The 15597-nt window shown below is 39.5% G+C and overlaps 1 protein-coding gene across 2 annotated transcripts; it reads left to right on the forward strand.

Moving 5' to 3' along the window:
- Nucleotides 1-498: 498 nt before the first annotated feature.
- gabrg1 (gamma-aminobutyric acid type A receptor subunit gamma1) lies at nucleotides 499-14261 on the forward strand. Of its 2 annotated transcripts, none has more exons than XM_086274476.1 (9): nucleotides 499-785; nucleotides 4282-4442; nucleotides 5777-5844; nucleotides 6385-6605; nucleotides 6859-6941; nucleotides 7669-7806; nucleotides 7949-8101; nucleotides 9689-9888; nucleotides 9983-14261. In XM_086274476.1, exons 1-9 carry the CDS (start codon nucleotides 748-750, stop codon nucleotides 10259-10261), a joined length of 1341 nt encoding a protein of 446 aa, XP_086130602.1. In that variant the 5' UTR covers nucleotides 499-747; the 3' UTR covers nucleotides 10262-14261. The 2 variants fall into 2 exon arrangements, with proteins under 2 accessions (XP_086130602.1, XP_086130601.1); XM_086274475.1 differs by having other exon boundaries at nucleotides 502-785; nucleotides 9980-14260.
- The last annotated feature ends 1336 nt before the right edge of the window (nucleotides 14262-15597 follow it).

Here is a 15597-nt window from a genome sequence, read left to right on the forward strand (position 1 = left end):
ACTGAATCAGTTCATCAACTGTTCAAGCAAAGGTTGACGGCCTGTGGTTGTTCCCAGCGGACAGGTGGACAGGCTGTGCACAGCAGATCGTGCACATTATGGATTGATTGCACAGCAGCACTGCGCTGCACCAGGCTACATCTTCACGATGACCTCTGTTTTCTTCCTTTCAGAAAGACTGATGTTCAGAGGAGGTCACCCAGTCATGTGATGGCTTGATCCCTGTTTTTACACCCACATCCAAATGTCCTTGATCTAGCCACTAAAGCTCATTACGCATTGGATGCATCTGTCTGTGAACGAGTGTGTGGGCAGATAAAGGCTTCGAGTGTATAGAATAACATGCACTGAAGCCTTGATTGTGACTTGTAGTGTAATACAATAAAACAAAACCTGTCCTTTGAGGCATTGTGGTAAAACGGTTAAGTTTTAGATCATTTAATACAAAAGGACGGATGATTCCGTGACACCGCTGGGCTATCAGCGCAGCATCTATCAGAACACTGTTGCTACCACTGCAGATGAACTACAGCAGAGTCAGCTCTTTGGCAGCAGCCTCCTCCCCCTCCACACTTATCATGGACCCATCTCACATTGTTCCGTCGCTACACTGAGCATCATCGGTAGGATTTATACGCGACCTGACGAAATTCCGCGATTTCCATTTTTGGCGTGGACAGCGCTGCGTGCTTCGCTCCAGAGGAGAGGATAAAACTCCTGCTTTTCAGAGAAGCGCAAGACAAAGACATGTATCACTGGCTGCTCTACGTGTTTCTGGGTGTCTGGTAAGTGTGTGTTGATGCAAATGAGCAGCAATGTCTCGATCGAGTTAACACCGACAAACGAATTGAGATAATGGCTGCAGATGTCGCCGCCTCTGCGCTCTGTCCTCGACATAATCCGCTGCGTTTTTCTTGTGGTGGTTTTATAGCAGGATGCTATTTGAGCTGTGGTGTTGGAGGAGACCACAGCGCAAATAATCCTTATTTGTCAGCAAAACAGTTTGGCTTTCATTTCAGCGTTTTTCTCAGTCGCGTCTAATAGATTTTTATTTGACCTCCATACAGGTTTATTACTGAGAAGGTAATAAGGCTTTATCTGTCTTGTTACATCAGTAGAATATCCTGGAGCTCTTCGTGAACACATAGCTGATTATTTAGTTCTTGGACTGACGCAAAAGACTTCTAATACTCAGGACTTCTGTCACCAAGGTGTAAATTATGTCATGACTCTCTGAATCAACTTCAGCTTTATTAACACAACCCTGGCACCAGTTCTCTGAAACAGTCACTTTAAGGACTTTGTAAGGTAAAAACAAATATTTGAGAGAGACTCATCAGTTGATGTGCAGCAGACCCAGGTTCACTAGTTGGGGTTTGGTAGGAAGGAGAAAAGAAGAAACGAGAGCATAGAGAGACAGAAGATTAAAATTAATGCAGACGCCAAAAGAGGGGAGTGGAGAACTGAATAACTGCTCAATGCATCATTGGAAGTCCTCCAGCATCCTAAAGCCTTTAGCTACAAAAATGAGGCTTGGTCCATAAGTATAGTTAAAAGTATTATTAAAAGGAAGGTTTTAAGCCTTCTCTTAAAAGTAGAGAGGGCGTGTCCGGTAAATCCTAGCTTGGAGCTTATTCCACAGGAGCCTGATAGCTGAAGGCTCTGCCTCACATTCTACTTTTGGAAACTCACCAAACCAAAAATAAGCCTGAAGTCTAAGAACAAAATGCTTTACTGTTAGCACGCAATACTAACAGGTCTTTAAGACGTGATATGGCCTGATTATTCAGGACTTTGTATATGAGAAGAATCATTTTACAAACAATTCTGGATTTAACACAGAGTAATAAAAAAGGATATCTATCCCACTCTCACTCGTTTTGGATCAGCTGAAGTCTTCTCAGGGAACTTTTTTTTAACCTGTCCTGTCCAGCAGTTGTAGCAAGCAGATTAATGGTCTAAATGCTTTGTTGTGCCAAACATATTTCCCAACAGGGCCAACGTAGACTCTCTGTAGGCTCCTCTTGGTAATGTTTTGGTTGTGTTATTATCCATATTATTGTCTGTGTGGATATTATGCTGGAGCAGGCAGTGGGTCTAGAACAGATTGGCAAAAGATAAGAGAAAAAAGTGGAGAGAGGAAAGAGAGAAAAGAATGGTGATGGGGGAAAATCCAGGAGGAAGCAAACAGACAATCTGGATCTGTAACAAAGCACTCACAAGCAATACACGACACCTGAAAGACAAAACAGGAAGGTACACAAGCAAATATATATTTTCACTGTGTGTGTGTTGGTGTGTGGGTGCATGTGTGTTTGTGAGTGATAAAGAGAGTGGATGTGAGCGTGTGTTATAAAGCCTATTTGAAAGAAAAAGGTCAGAAATTGCAACAATGGGAACTTTCAGGGAACTTTTAGAAAAGCCTGCTAATAAAAGTCTTTTAAAAGGAGCAGTCTGTAAGAAACCATAGTCGGGATTCTGTGAATTCCAGCCTAGAATTAACAAATGCATGGTCATGTTTCCCAGCAGCCTGAATGAGATAGGTCCAACTTTAGCAATATTTTAGCAGAGATCACAGACGTCCTGGATATTTGTTTATTCTGGATATTTGTGGCTGTTGCTCAGGTATTAGAACAGGTCACCTACTAATCGGAAGGTTGGTGGATCAATCCCTGTTTGCTCCAGTCTGCATGCCAAATATCCTTGGACAAGATACAAACCCCAAGTTGCTCTTTGATGCATCCATTGGAGTGTGAATCATTGAAGACTCTAGTGGACCCAGGCTCACCCAAACTGGGAGCACTGAAGATTGAAAAGCAACAGAGAAAATAACGAAACAAACAAAAAATATGTGTAACAGTTCTGTGGAAGCTCAGGAATTGTGCTTTACTCTAAAATTGTAATAGTGTTTCTATAACGTTACTCTAACCTGTGAGAGATTTTGCTCAATAAACAACTGCGTTGCACCCCTGTCCTTTTATCTGCTTAATATTGCTAAAAGAGAAGCGTTCTGTCTCTGAGTGATACTGAAAAGCTAGTTCATGCAGTTATTATTTCTAGGCTACTTTAAAAGCCTTCAGTAAATCCAAATCACTGCAGAAAGAGTACTTCAGAGAGACCACTGAATGATCTGGGTGCAGCTTTCATGTGGTGTGGCCACTGGAGTGAAGTGTGGGTAACCAGGAGGTAACAGTGGAGGACCCCGACCACTGAATACCCAGTTTTTTTTCTCTACTGTGTTATATTGAGCCTCCCACTCCAACAGCTTACAGTTATGATTATGATGTTCTTATTGTCTTCAATCAGTGATGAATAGTAAGATGTTCTGGCTTTGCGGAGGGCTTTCTTATAAAGCAGCAAAACTATTTCTCCAGGCTAACTGATGATCCTCTAAATTTGTGACACGCCATTTCCTCTCCAGCTCACGAGTCATCAGCTTCAGGCTACGTACTAAGTTCCTACACTTGGCCTTCCACTAAGTCTGCACAAACAACTCTCAACAACTTTTGTACTTATTTTATTCTGAGTGCTCAGTATGCAATTAACTATTAAAGTGATCTAAAATTAATTACAGTCCCCATACCGTTTGCTGGGGATTTATTCATGGATTTATTACTTCCAGGCTGGACGACTGTAATTCATTATTATCAGGAAGTCCTAAAAACTCCCTGAAAAGCCTTCAGCTAATCCAAAATGCTGCAGCAAGAGTCCTGACAGGGACTAGAAAGAGAGCAGATTTCTCCCATACCCCTATAATATACTACATTAAATCCAGAATAAAATTTAAAATCCTGCTCCTCACATACAAGGTACTGAATAATCAGGCCCCATCTTATCTTGAAGACCTGATAGTACAGCCCAATTGAGCATTTTGCTGCCAGACTGCAGACTTACTTGTGCTTCTTAGGGTTAAAAGTAGAATGGGAGGCAGAGCCTTCCACAAACAAACCCTGACAGGCACACCTGTGAGGTGAAACCATCTCAGGTGACGACATCATGAAGCTCACTGAGAGGCTGAGGGTTGGCAGTGCTGTCAACAAAGCAAAGGGCGGCTGCTTGCAGGAATCTGAAATATAAGACATTTTTATCCATTTTTCTTTGCTGCATCATTCCTTATATCTTGTGTCATATATTTAATGTCCTCAGTGTGTACCTACAATGTAGAAAGTGGTAAAAATAAGGAACCAACCAATAAAGGAGAAGGTGTGTCCAAATGTTTTGCTGGTAGTATATGTGTGTGTGTGTGTGTGTTTGATTTTCACAATGTTTTCTCCTCCACAGTTCAGCTATTGGACCCAGTAAACAGGACGAAGAGGACTATGAAGATGTACCCATAAATAAGACCTGGGTGTTATCACCAAAGGTCTATGAGAGCGATGTAACGCTGATCCTTAATAAACTGCTGCAAGGTTATGACAACAAACTACGGCCTGACATTGGAGGTACATCACTTCAATTTAGCTGACCTAAATTCACAATTATAGTTATCTTAAGGGACTTTTCATTGTATGATAAAGATATTACAACATTAAGTCATGTGACACTGTGTGGCAGGCAGAGCTTGGACCCAAATGCACTTAGAAACAAAGGGAGTAACTAAAGAAGGCAACTTTATTTGCTCTAACACCATACTACAAACAAAAATACAAAAAGACTAACAGAAACAACCAAAAAACTAGAGAACTAGTGACAGAGAACTAGGAGGCTCAGAGGTTATGAGGGGAAATACAGCGTTCACAGGAGACATGGGAACACACGACAAACAGGGCGACATGACAACGAGCAGAAGGAGACTGAGGACTTAAATACACACAGGATAATGAGAGGAGGCAACAGGTGGAAACAGAGCTGGGGTTGATACAGACCAACAGGACAGGGGGAAGAAAACAGGATACAGTGTACACAGGACAAGAGACTGTCAAAATAAAACAGGAAGTACGATAAACAAAGACTAAGACACAGGCAGGACAGTGAGAGCCGGGGGAAAAGACAGACATGACTGACTGAGAAGACAGAAAGGGAACATCAAACACGGAGACAGGAGATAAACAACATGAAGACAAGGCTGACTAAACACAGGACTGAGGAAGAACTCTAAGATTACTAAGAACCGAAGGCCATGAACCTCAGAATCACATAGAATATTCTTAATAAGCAGTAATGTCCAGAAACACTGGATCCAAGACCCAGAACCATGACAATTATAGAGTGATTAAGTCTGCACTGCATGCTTCCACAAGTATTTAGATAGACTCTTATGAATTCAGATTTAATGATAAATATTTTTTCTTTCTTTTTTAATTAAAAGTTCAGTAAGAGTAACGAGTCACCTCATTACTGTTACATAAGTAAAGTCTGTGAAGAATATAGTTCGCCAAATAGTGTCGCTCAGCATATGAACTTGTGTGCTGTCGTGAGTATCAGCTCCCCTTTGGCTTCTCTCTTCCACTGTCAGGTTGTGCAGAGTTGATCTTCAGGGCAATTTTGGAATAATAGTAGAATAATAGTATTATTGTATTATTCTATACAATATAAAGCGCCTCGAGGCCACTGTTGTTGTGATTTGGTGCTATATAAATAAAATTGAATTGAATCTTTGATCTTCCATCTTATGCAAACACGAGAGTTGCTGTTTAGAGTTAAATTAAGACACATCTTAGAAAAGGTCAAATAATTTTCCATCATTTCTGCAATTCTGACCACGCTTTCAGTAAACATAACTTCACCCCCACCTCCAAATCAGTGATGTGCAGTATATCTCTTTGTTGTGTTTCAGTGAGGCCCACAGTGATTGAAACAGCTGTGTATGTCAACAGCATTGGACCAGTGGACCCTATCAACATGGTAAGCCTGCCTCTCAACATATCTCTAGATTCTTTATCCAGGGTTACTGAATGTCTTTACAAACCTGAACAGTATCTGGACAACTTGTATTCATGCTACAGTTTGAATGCTCTTTCAAAGAAGTCCCCTAACAGTATTTTTCCATGGCTTTCAACTTCAACCCACTGAGGAAGAGTCCTCCTTGTTGAAAACTCTGTTTAAATAAAGTGAAACGTGGTTCACAGTGCCAACAATTTATTAAGGGGAAATCTCAATATTTAAGATTGTAATTGATTTAATTATTTAGCAGTTTTAACACTTATTTAATGAATGTTGATCATTTGATTTCACTCTCTATGGTCAACGTGTCATCAAAGTCATTCAAAGGCATTTGAACAAACTTGTGTCATTTTTATAACATCTCAGTGAAAAAAGAGAAGTGATAAGAGAACATCTGAGTCAAATATGCAACACATTATAGAGGTGGCAAAAGCAAATTCTTCTAGTAACTGTTTAAAAATTGTTCTGGTTTGTTTGCATGATTCCCAACATCTGTTGCAGGAATACACAATTGACATCTTCTTTGCCCAGACATGGTATGACAGCCGCCTGAAGTTCAATAGCTCAATGAAGCTGCTCATGCTCAACAGTAACATGGTAGGCAAAATATGGATTCCTGACACATTCTTCCGGAATTCCCGAAAATCAAATGCCCACTGGATCACTACTCCCAACCGCCTCCTTAGGTTGTGGAGCAATGGGAGAGTCATGTACACATTAAGGTAGGACAGTTTTGTAGCCAGTTTGCTAACGTCTTTGAAAGTATTTGTCATTTGTGCAGCTTTAGTGTGTACATCTGCTTTTTGTCATGTAGTTCTCTTTTAAGTGAATCCAATTTGTCAAAGTCTGATAGTTTTTTATGTATTTACGCTCTTAAATAAAGACAAGACATACGGTGACTTTAATACTATTAGGCAGGGAAAAACAATTCCGACATTTTTTTTTTTTTTTCTGACATAATTCTGTTTCTGTCAGGTTGACTATAAATGCGGAGTGTTACCTTAAGCTGCATAACTTTCCAATGGATGAGCACTCGTGTCCACTGGAGTTTTCAAGCTGTAGGTGGTCAAACATATTCCCCTCTCATTGCTGAGTCTGTCATCTCAACTGCAGTTTCTGTAATTTATCAGAAAATCATACCGACTAAGCCTTTATTCGCCCTCTCCTTGCCCACTGCCCCATCTGCTTGAGGCTGGCTACTTTAAGCTTGTGCCAATCTATCATCTACTTCACCAGGAGAGAGAGGAAGCCACACAGTCCCATGTCTTGGACAGACTTAATGAATTATGCACTTTTTTCTGTGCTGTCACGTTGTCCGTTTCATCCTTCATTTGTCACTTGCATTGTGCTTTGGCTGCTCATCTCTTATTGTCTCAATCTTCTTCGTAGTTTCGCTTCTTCCATGCTAGAAGAAGGACAAACGCATTACAGACATTTGGTGTAAAAAGAGCTTTTCATACTTTTTTGTTTATCTTGTTAATGAAGTCTGAGCATGTCAATGCAAATAAAAGTTGATATTTGCTTTTATCTTAATCGGAGCCATTGTATTTCCTAAACATAGGCCTTTCTTAAGCTTTGTTAACATGTAACCCATAACCTTAGAAGTATTAGAACGACATCCTTAAATGTGCATTTTGAATCATTTAAACCTTCGAACATGTAAACATTATAGAAGTCAGATGAATGTATAAAGACTTTTCCTTTTTTTTAATACACACCTCAGGTGGAGCTTCTTGTCAGAAACACAGTTATGTATGTTTAGGTATGTTTATGTTTGGGCTGTAGATGGTTATCCTAAAAACGAGATCATGTATCGGTGGCAGAGACGAGCAGTAGAGGTGGCGGACCAGCGGTACTGGAGACTCTACCAGTTTGCCTTTGTGGGGTTGAGGAACACGTCTGATGTCGCACACACGCAATCAGGTTAGAGACTGTAACCAAGTTCACTATCATAGTATCAAAGTTGACTTTAATCTTATGCTACAAGCTGTCGTTGTTTTGTGAAAGCAGAGAGTCAACATTGTCACGTGAATTTGCTTTTGCCCTTCATTTATTAAACTTTCAGGGGAATATGTCATCATGACAATCTTTTTTGACCTGAGTCGGAGAATGGGTTACTTCACCATCCAGACCTACATCCCCTGCAGCATGATTGTGGTTTTATCCTGGGTCTCCTTCTGGATTAACAAGGACGCCGTCCCAGCACGAACATCTCTAGGTTTGATCATTTAATTCAGGCACAGATAAAATCAGGCTGTAAATGTTTCTGTAAATTACTGTAATATCCTTTAATCTTTGAAATATTTCTATATAATGAGCTGCAATCAGCTTTTGACTATTCTTACTATAAATTATAAAGCACACATTATGGTCTGTGATATCTGAAAGTTGAGGGTTAAGTATTCTCCCTGTGATGGTGTTACTGGTTTAAGGTATGCAGGACTATAAAAGGAAGATTGCATACTCTCTGCCCAATAAATAAACGTAACCTTATTTTTCACAATCAGCCAGTCTTAAATTGAAAGTTGTTTACTGCGTTGCTTTTTCAGTGGAGTAAGTGTTTCATCACTGCTCATACCAGCGTCCCTGTCCAGCACATCCTCATCACTGATAGACCCGGCCATACGAGGTCGTGCTCTGTGTCGTGTCATAGCCAGAGGTCGTTCGGTTACAGCATACACTCTATCCTCTGGGTCTTTTTGATATGATGCCTTCTTCTGTGCTCACTGCGTCTATGGGGATGGTGTTCGCCCACCCAATGTATATTCCAGTGGACGATGAGAGTCAAAACTTAAAAACTGATCTATAGATCGCCTTGAGGCGACTGCTGTTGTGATTTGGAGCTATATAAATAAAATTGAATTGAATTGAATTAACAGGTGAAGATGGCAGAAGTACACATATGCTGTACTTAAGTAGAAGTACTAGTGTAAAAATATACTCCAGTAAAAGTACTATTTTGTATTTTTACTGGACTCTTTCACATCCTGCTGGTCTGAGCAGGGAGACAAGGAGGCCGTTTATGTGGAAAGACTGATCAATGGTTATGGCAATTTGTATATTAAGGATCATGAAACTGACCTCATGGCCCGTGTTAGTCACGTGTTAGTCACGTGTTAGTCACTGGTGCCAGTTTGGTAATTATGCAGATTTACTTTTTTAAGGCTGGGAAGACCTGCGGTCATTGAATGCATGATGGAACCACTGAAAATGCTGCTTCATGTTGAACAGAATCAGCTTTCTGTCTTGTATGCTTCCACTCTTGCTATGCTAATTCTTTAGAAACTTTGGAAGCATTGTGGTAAACTCAGTTCATATTATTTCACTTCCCCTGTCTCTTATCATGTGTGCCATGTGCTCGTGAGCAGGAGCATTCACAGTGATATAGTAAAAGGACACAATAGTGACTGAACACTCAGCTATTACATATAAATTAGGTGAATAACATATATGTGTTTTTATTTTTCCTTTTCTTTATCCTGTCATAATTTAGATGACTAACGAAAAGTAATTTAACCAAATAAATGAATATTTGTTATGTTTTACTTTGGACAAAGTTAGGAAACAATGTCCAAGTAAAGGCTGATGTTGCATACACATTAAAAATATTACTTGTCTGTTCTGCAACGTAGAAGTTTCCTTTATGTCTTTAAGTCTTACGAGGTGCTGCTGCTTATACTACTGCAATTCTTCCGTTCAAGTCAAGCTAAAAACAAGTCCAACATTGAAACCACCTTGTTTTTATGTGTTCATGAATATTTGTAGGACTGATATTCTACCACTAAATTCGTCTCAATCCTTTTAGGCATCACCACAGTGCTTACCATGACGACTCTCAGTACCATCTCCAGGAAGTCCCTGCCAAAGGTTTCCTACATCACCGCCATGGACCTTTTTGTCTCTGTCTGCTTCATCTTCACCTTTGCTGCTCTGATGGAGTATGGCACTCTGCACTATTTCACCAGCAACAGGCAGACAAAGAAGTCTAAAGCCAGCAACACACAGGTACCAGATTTTTATTTGATCCCTTCTTCATTAAAGAGCCACAGCATCAAGTACTAACACGGGGAAATGACTGTGTGTGTTCCCTCTACAGCAGAAAGCATCAAGCATGGTGAATATCCGGCCCGGCCCGTCGCTGTTGCAGATGAATAACATTGTACCCTATCACGGGGAGGATGATTACGCTTATGAGTGTTTAGATGGAAAAGACTGTGCCAGCTTCTTCTGCTGCTTTGACGACTGCCGTTCAGGTGCCTGGCGTGAAAACAGGGTGCACGTGCGAGTTTCCAAGATCGATTCTTATTCACGAATATTCTTTCCTACTGCTTTTGGCCTTTTCAATCTGGTTTATTGGATAGGTTATTTATATTTATAAAACTGGCACCTCAAAGGACAACCGGAGTGTATCATATACAAAATTTCCCAGAGACTGAGCTACTTGTATATAGTTAGAAATAGGAGGTAGTCATTTTAACGGCTTACTGTTACCAGCCGTCCGATTCCAGCAAGATGCAAAAGTCAAAATAGGAAAAGAACCCTGAATTTCATTGAAGCTATAGTTGTGGACATTTGGAATTACATCAAATGTTTGCACGGGTTAAACTCGAGAGAACACGGAGGAGTTTTTGGCGTCACTTTTTAATATAGTTTGTTTATTCCTTGCCACTGTGCTATTGACATTGTAAAGTAGGAAGAAGAAGGTGCATTGTAGCTGTAATATATAATGGCAAACTATTAGATTTTTTTAACTCTTTTAGAAAAGCCAGTAGCTCTTATCATATAACTAACCTGATTGTCAGCAGGTCAGCAGCCAATATTTGAAATATCAGCAGTGTGTTTGAGAAATGTCTGGTCCTGTTGGTCATTAGTCGTTAAATAGCTGAAAAACCGGAGCATCAACTGGACCAGCTTCTGCTGAGAATCTAGGAAGGATAAATTTGTAGTATTGGCCAAACGTTGAGTTGTCGAGAAGCGGTGGTTTTTACAGAGGCCTGATTTTATATCATAACATCATAAAGATGATGCACTGCTGAAGGCACAATTCTGAATTTAAAGGAAGAATCAAACTAGACTTGCATTTCCTTTTATACATTTTTGCTGCGTATAAAACACAGCGTGACTTTTGCCACATGACAAAGAGCAAAGTGTACTGAAACGTTTTCAGTAATATTGTCTTAGAATTACAACATTTTCAACAACATTTTAATGGCAGCTTTCAACAATTTAAGATTTTTACTTAAAGCTTGCTTTGTTTCCTATTTTTCCTCAGAGATGACAGAGGCTCATAAATCTTGTAGCTATGTATTTTGCAGTGAGGTAGAAAGCACCATTCACCATATATCACTGTTTAAGTCACGCCAGTGGAAATTTGGACTCCTGTTCTCAAAATGATGATCTTAATATTTTGGACTTCTGTTGTTCTGCAATACTCAAATCAAAATTAGGGCTATGGCTAAAATCATTCACTACTTGCTGGATATTGGACTGTACAGTAAATTTCTCATTTGCTGTCTGGAGTACGGAGAGAAGTTACCTTTGAAAGTGTTACGAAGTTGTGATATGATCCACAAGCGTGAACTAAGATTTACAAATCAGCGATTTCTGTGGGACTTGTGCAGACTCACAAATGCGGCTCCACATACAGACACAAAGCAATGTGACCACACAGGAGCTGAACGTAATAAGTTGTGGAAAAATAATCAGTATTTATTCAGATTTGGTTTAAACACATTTGTAAAATAGTTTCACGTGCTTCATATTTGTGTCTTGCGCATTAGTGAGTCCACAAAAGTTACACACAAATCACTGCACACATTTGTAAGTCTTAGTTTATGCTTGTGGATCATATTGTACGCATTCGTAACCATTTTAAGACAGATTTCTCTTCATGATGCCATCAAAGTATCCCACAATGCCTCGTGAAAATAGCGTATACCTGATGGCCAGTACCTGAGCATTTCCTACCATCGTGCTCAGCACCAACAGAAACATGTCAGATGGAGAAGAGGAAAGAGAAGGCGGTGCCTTTGCTTGAAGATTCACTGTTAAAGAACTACTTTTGGATTCAGTGTTGCTACTTCAAATAGCCACGTCAAAAAAAGCGCTGCAGTTTTAATTTGCGACAAATAATGTAAATCATGAAGCTCAAACTTTGTTTTTAAAAGGGCTCAGTACTACGCAATTGTGGTGATGTTAGCCAGTGTTAAGATATTGGATTTTATATAAACAATGACTGTGTGTACTAATACATTTAGGATTGGGTAATTTCCTACTGTTTAACAAATGTGCAAACACAAAGTGCTGAAATGAACTCACAGCATTATGAAAAAATACTGAGAATTACATGTAACTGTTGAAGGACGCAGCTTTCATTCCTAAAAATACTCATTCTTAATAAATGTACTAGTTATGGTTTAAGGAGCTCCAAAGACTACGACGACCTGGATGACTGAGAACCTTCACAGATATACTAGTTATGCTAGCGCATACTATGTGTCTGCATAGAACTGGTAAAGCAAAAAGAGATTAAAACAAAGGTCAGATTCAATTCAGTTTTATTCATGAAGCGCCAAATTACAACAACAGTCGCTTTATATTGCTAGGCAGACCATTCTTATTCTTTAAAACGTCAGACTTGGAGATAATATGAATAGATATGCTACAGCAAACTCTCCCATAAGAAAACTACAGATAATAGTTTAGTGCATTTTCAGATACACCAAAGAAACATTAAATGACATTTAGTAGAATACTGTGTATAAATGTTACACTTTAGTTTCTTTGCATAAATTCTGTGCATGTCTTGTTTTGCTGTGGGGTGTGTGTGTGGGGGGGGGCTGCAAATGTAATCAGGTCTCCATGCACAGTAGTCTTAACCTTGCCCATAGCGTTTCCTTATAGCCATAACACAGTTGTTCTGACAAAGGTGACATGAAGATGATTTACTCGCTCGAAGGTGTCAATAGACATGTCATTCTCAAAGAAGACAAAGAAGTGGTAAACTATGCAAACATTGACAGTGTAGTTATTGTTAAAGTGTGTTCATTTCTAGTTAACCGTCACTGATCGAACCAAATTATGTAAAATAAGGATTACTGCAATTATTAGTATTAACAAAACAGTAAATAATTAGATAACAGATCATTAGTAATGACGTTCGAGCTCTGAAACCAAAAATCAAGCAGAAGTCTCTGATCTTCTATAGAAGTCAAATATGTCATTTTTGCTGATTCAGGTCAAAATAATTAAAAGCTGAAAGAATGCAGTGCAGAAGTTGATGCAGCCTTATAATCCTGTTACTGTACCAAAAGGAAATGACATACATGGTTTACCAAACTGTGGCCTGACGCTCATCATGACAGTGCTTTTAAATACCACAGATTGCATTTCAATATAGTGCTGATGAGATAAAATGATATTTTGCTTTTGATTACTAATCGTTCATAAAAAAGTGTGCAAAAAGCTGTGTCTTTAGTGTTAGCACTGATAGCTTGTCTATGGCGAGACAGGGTCTACAAAATGTGATGGTCTTTCATTCGCCACAGCTTCAACACACCCCTCTTGTAACTTAAGATGATTCCAATGCTTTTTATTTATTAAAACAAATATAACAAATGTTTATTGCTTACAAATACCTGGAATGATTACCTAAATATTTGCTCTAATGATTGAATAATATTTTCCACAGCATTGTTTTGTAAAGTAGCTCATTTTAAAAAAAAAAAGCGCTGTTTTCATTCAGCCCAGAAACCTCAAAGCATGTTGTGTGATCATGAGCATTGTGAGAGGAAGACTGGTATAGAGCTGTATGTTCATTCTACTCAAGCCATATTAACACATCTAGCACACATCTGTGATACAGTGCCATTCTCTGTAATTGTTGCTCATACTGTATTGTGGCTACTATCTCAATACACTGTGACAAAATAAATCAGTGCCTAAAAACGGTTCCAATGGTTTTACATGACTGGATGTTGAAGTGGGAAAACCTCACTAATGTTTATCATGTGAGAAACTGTCAGTCAGTATTAACCATGTTTTTTCAATCAGTATTTCATAGCCTGCCACTGAATTCGTGTATTTATTCCAGTCACACAATTACTTTTAGCCATGCTTCTTGTGATAGTTAACAACTTGTTGTTTATGCAATTGAATATTTTGTTGATGATATTCCTTATATAAAATTGTTTATCTATTTTCTTTTAAACTTGTCCTGTCCGGCAGTTTCAGGAGCACACTTCTGGACTTTGTTGTGTCATACACATTTGCTTTGCCAAGAGGAGCGCTATAGACTCTGGGTTCCTCTTGTTAATCTTATTTTATCTTGTTATTCACATTATTATCTCAAAGTCTTATTATGCCAAAGGTGACGGGTGGTGAGGGCCAGAATAAAAATCAGGATCTATACAAAAATCTTTGCTCCGTTAACCTGACTTCAGCCCAGGAAGCCTTAAGCATTGGTTTTCGTCTTTACCTGTTCTGGCTCAACTGGGTCCTTCTCTGCACTTCACTGTGGAGGTCGATGCTTCAGGTTCTGGGGTAGATGCAGTGTTGTCCCAGAGAATGATTGATAAAATGCAGCCCTGTGCTTTCTTTTCTCATCGCCTGTTTCCCACAGAACACAGTTATAATGTGGGGGACCAAGACCTAGGCTTCTCCACTTCCTTGTCGGTTGCTCACCTGTAAGAGATCAGCTGATTAGCTCACCCGTTGCTCATCAGGTTATTATTCTGGCCTCTTAAGACTGAAGCAAACAGTCAGTCATCATCAGATCATTGTGTCAGGCCTCAGTCATGTAGGGTTTGCTTGATTTCTGCCAGTCTAGTACTGGAATTAACCTGTTTCTGTGTATACTTCTCAGCATTTTCTGATCCCTGTAAGCTTTAGTGACTGATTGCATGTCTTTGGACAACCTGTAAAATCTTTGTCATCTCTCTGATGATGTCACAGCATCACAGACAAGGATTTTCTTTGTCCACTTAGTCTATAAATAAACAGGTCCATCATTCTGTTGGTTTCTTGACAAGTTCAGGTGGTTGAGACATTAACTAGGGTGGTTCTTAGGTGAGGTGTTTTGGAAATATAAACCCTGGAAGAAGCTCAAGAAATGCTGGAGAGATTATGTGTCATGGTTCACATAATCTCTCCAGCATCTCTCAGTGTCTCACCAGAAGAAGTGGAGAGGATGACTTTGAGGAGGGAGGTCTGGGCATCTCTGCTTAGAATGCTCATCCCGCAACCCTGAGCCAGCTTTGTCTTATTGCATTGGAGTCACACTGGGTTAAATATGTACACTTGGGTTTTAAGGGGTATTTATTATTTTCTTCTTTTTTTTGGGTTGTATGGAAGCCCCAAACGCAATTTCATTGTTCTTGACAATGACAATAAATAAATAAATACTAAATACTAATACTTTGACAAGTCAGACAAAGCAACAGCATCAAACTGACCAGCAATGGCAGCAGTGTCTTGCTGGAAAAGCTTCTCAATTGCATCTCAAAAGGACTGCCACATTAACAGCTCCAGTGAGAGAAATTTAATTCAGTTCAAATAATGCCAAATCAGCTACTTATTGGAAGGTTGGTGGTTCAATCCTTGGCTTCCCCAGCCTGCACGCCAAATATCCTGGGGCAAGATACGAACCCCAAGTTGCCGTCCGATGCGTTCATCGGAGTGTGAATGTTGGTTAGTTTGCACTTGAGTTTAGAAGTG

This window comes from Aulonocara sp. 'chitande type north' Nkhata Bay, linkage group LG19 (assembly GCF_057382095.1).
Source record: "Aulonocara sp. 'chitande type north' Nkhata Bay isolate Kocher_YH1m ecotype deep benthic linkage group LG19, A_spYH_male_GT1.1, whole genome shotgun sequence".
In the NCBI taxonomy this organism is placed as follows: domain Eukaryota; kingdom Metazoa; phylum Chordata; class Actinopteri; order Cichliformes; family Cichlidae; genus Aulonocara; species Aulonocara sp. 'chitande type north' Nkhata Bay.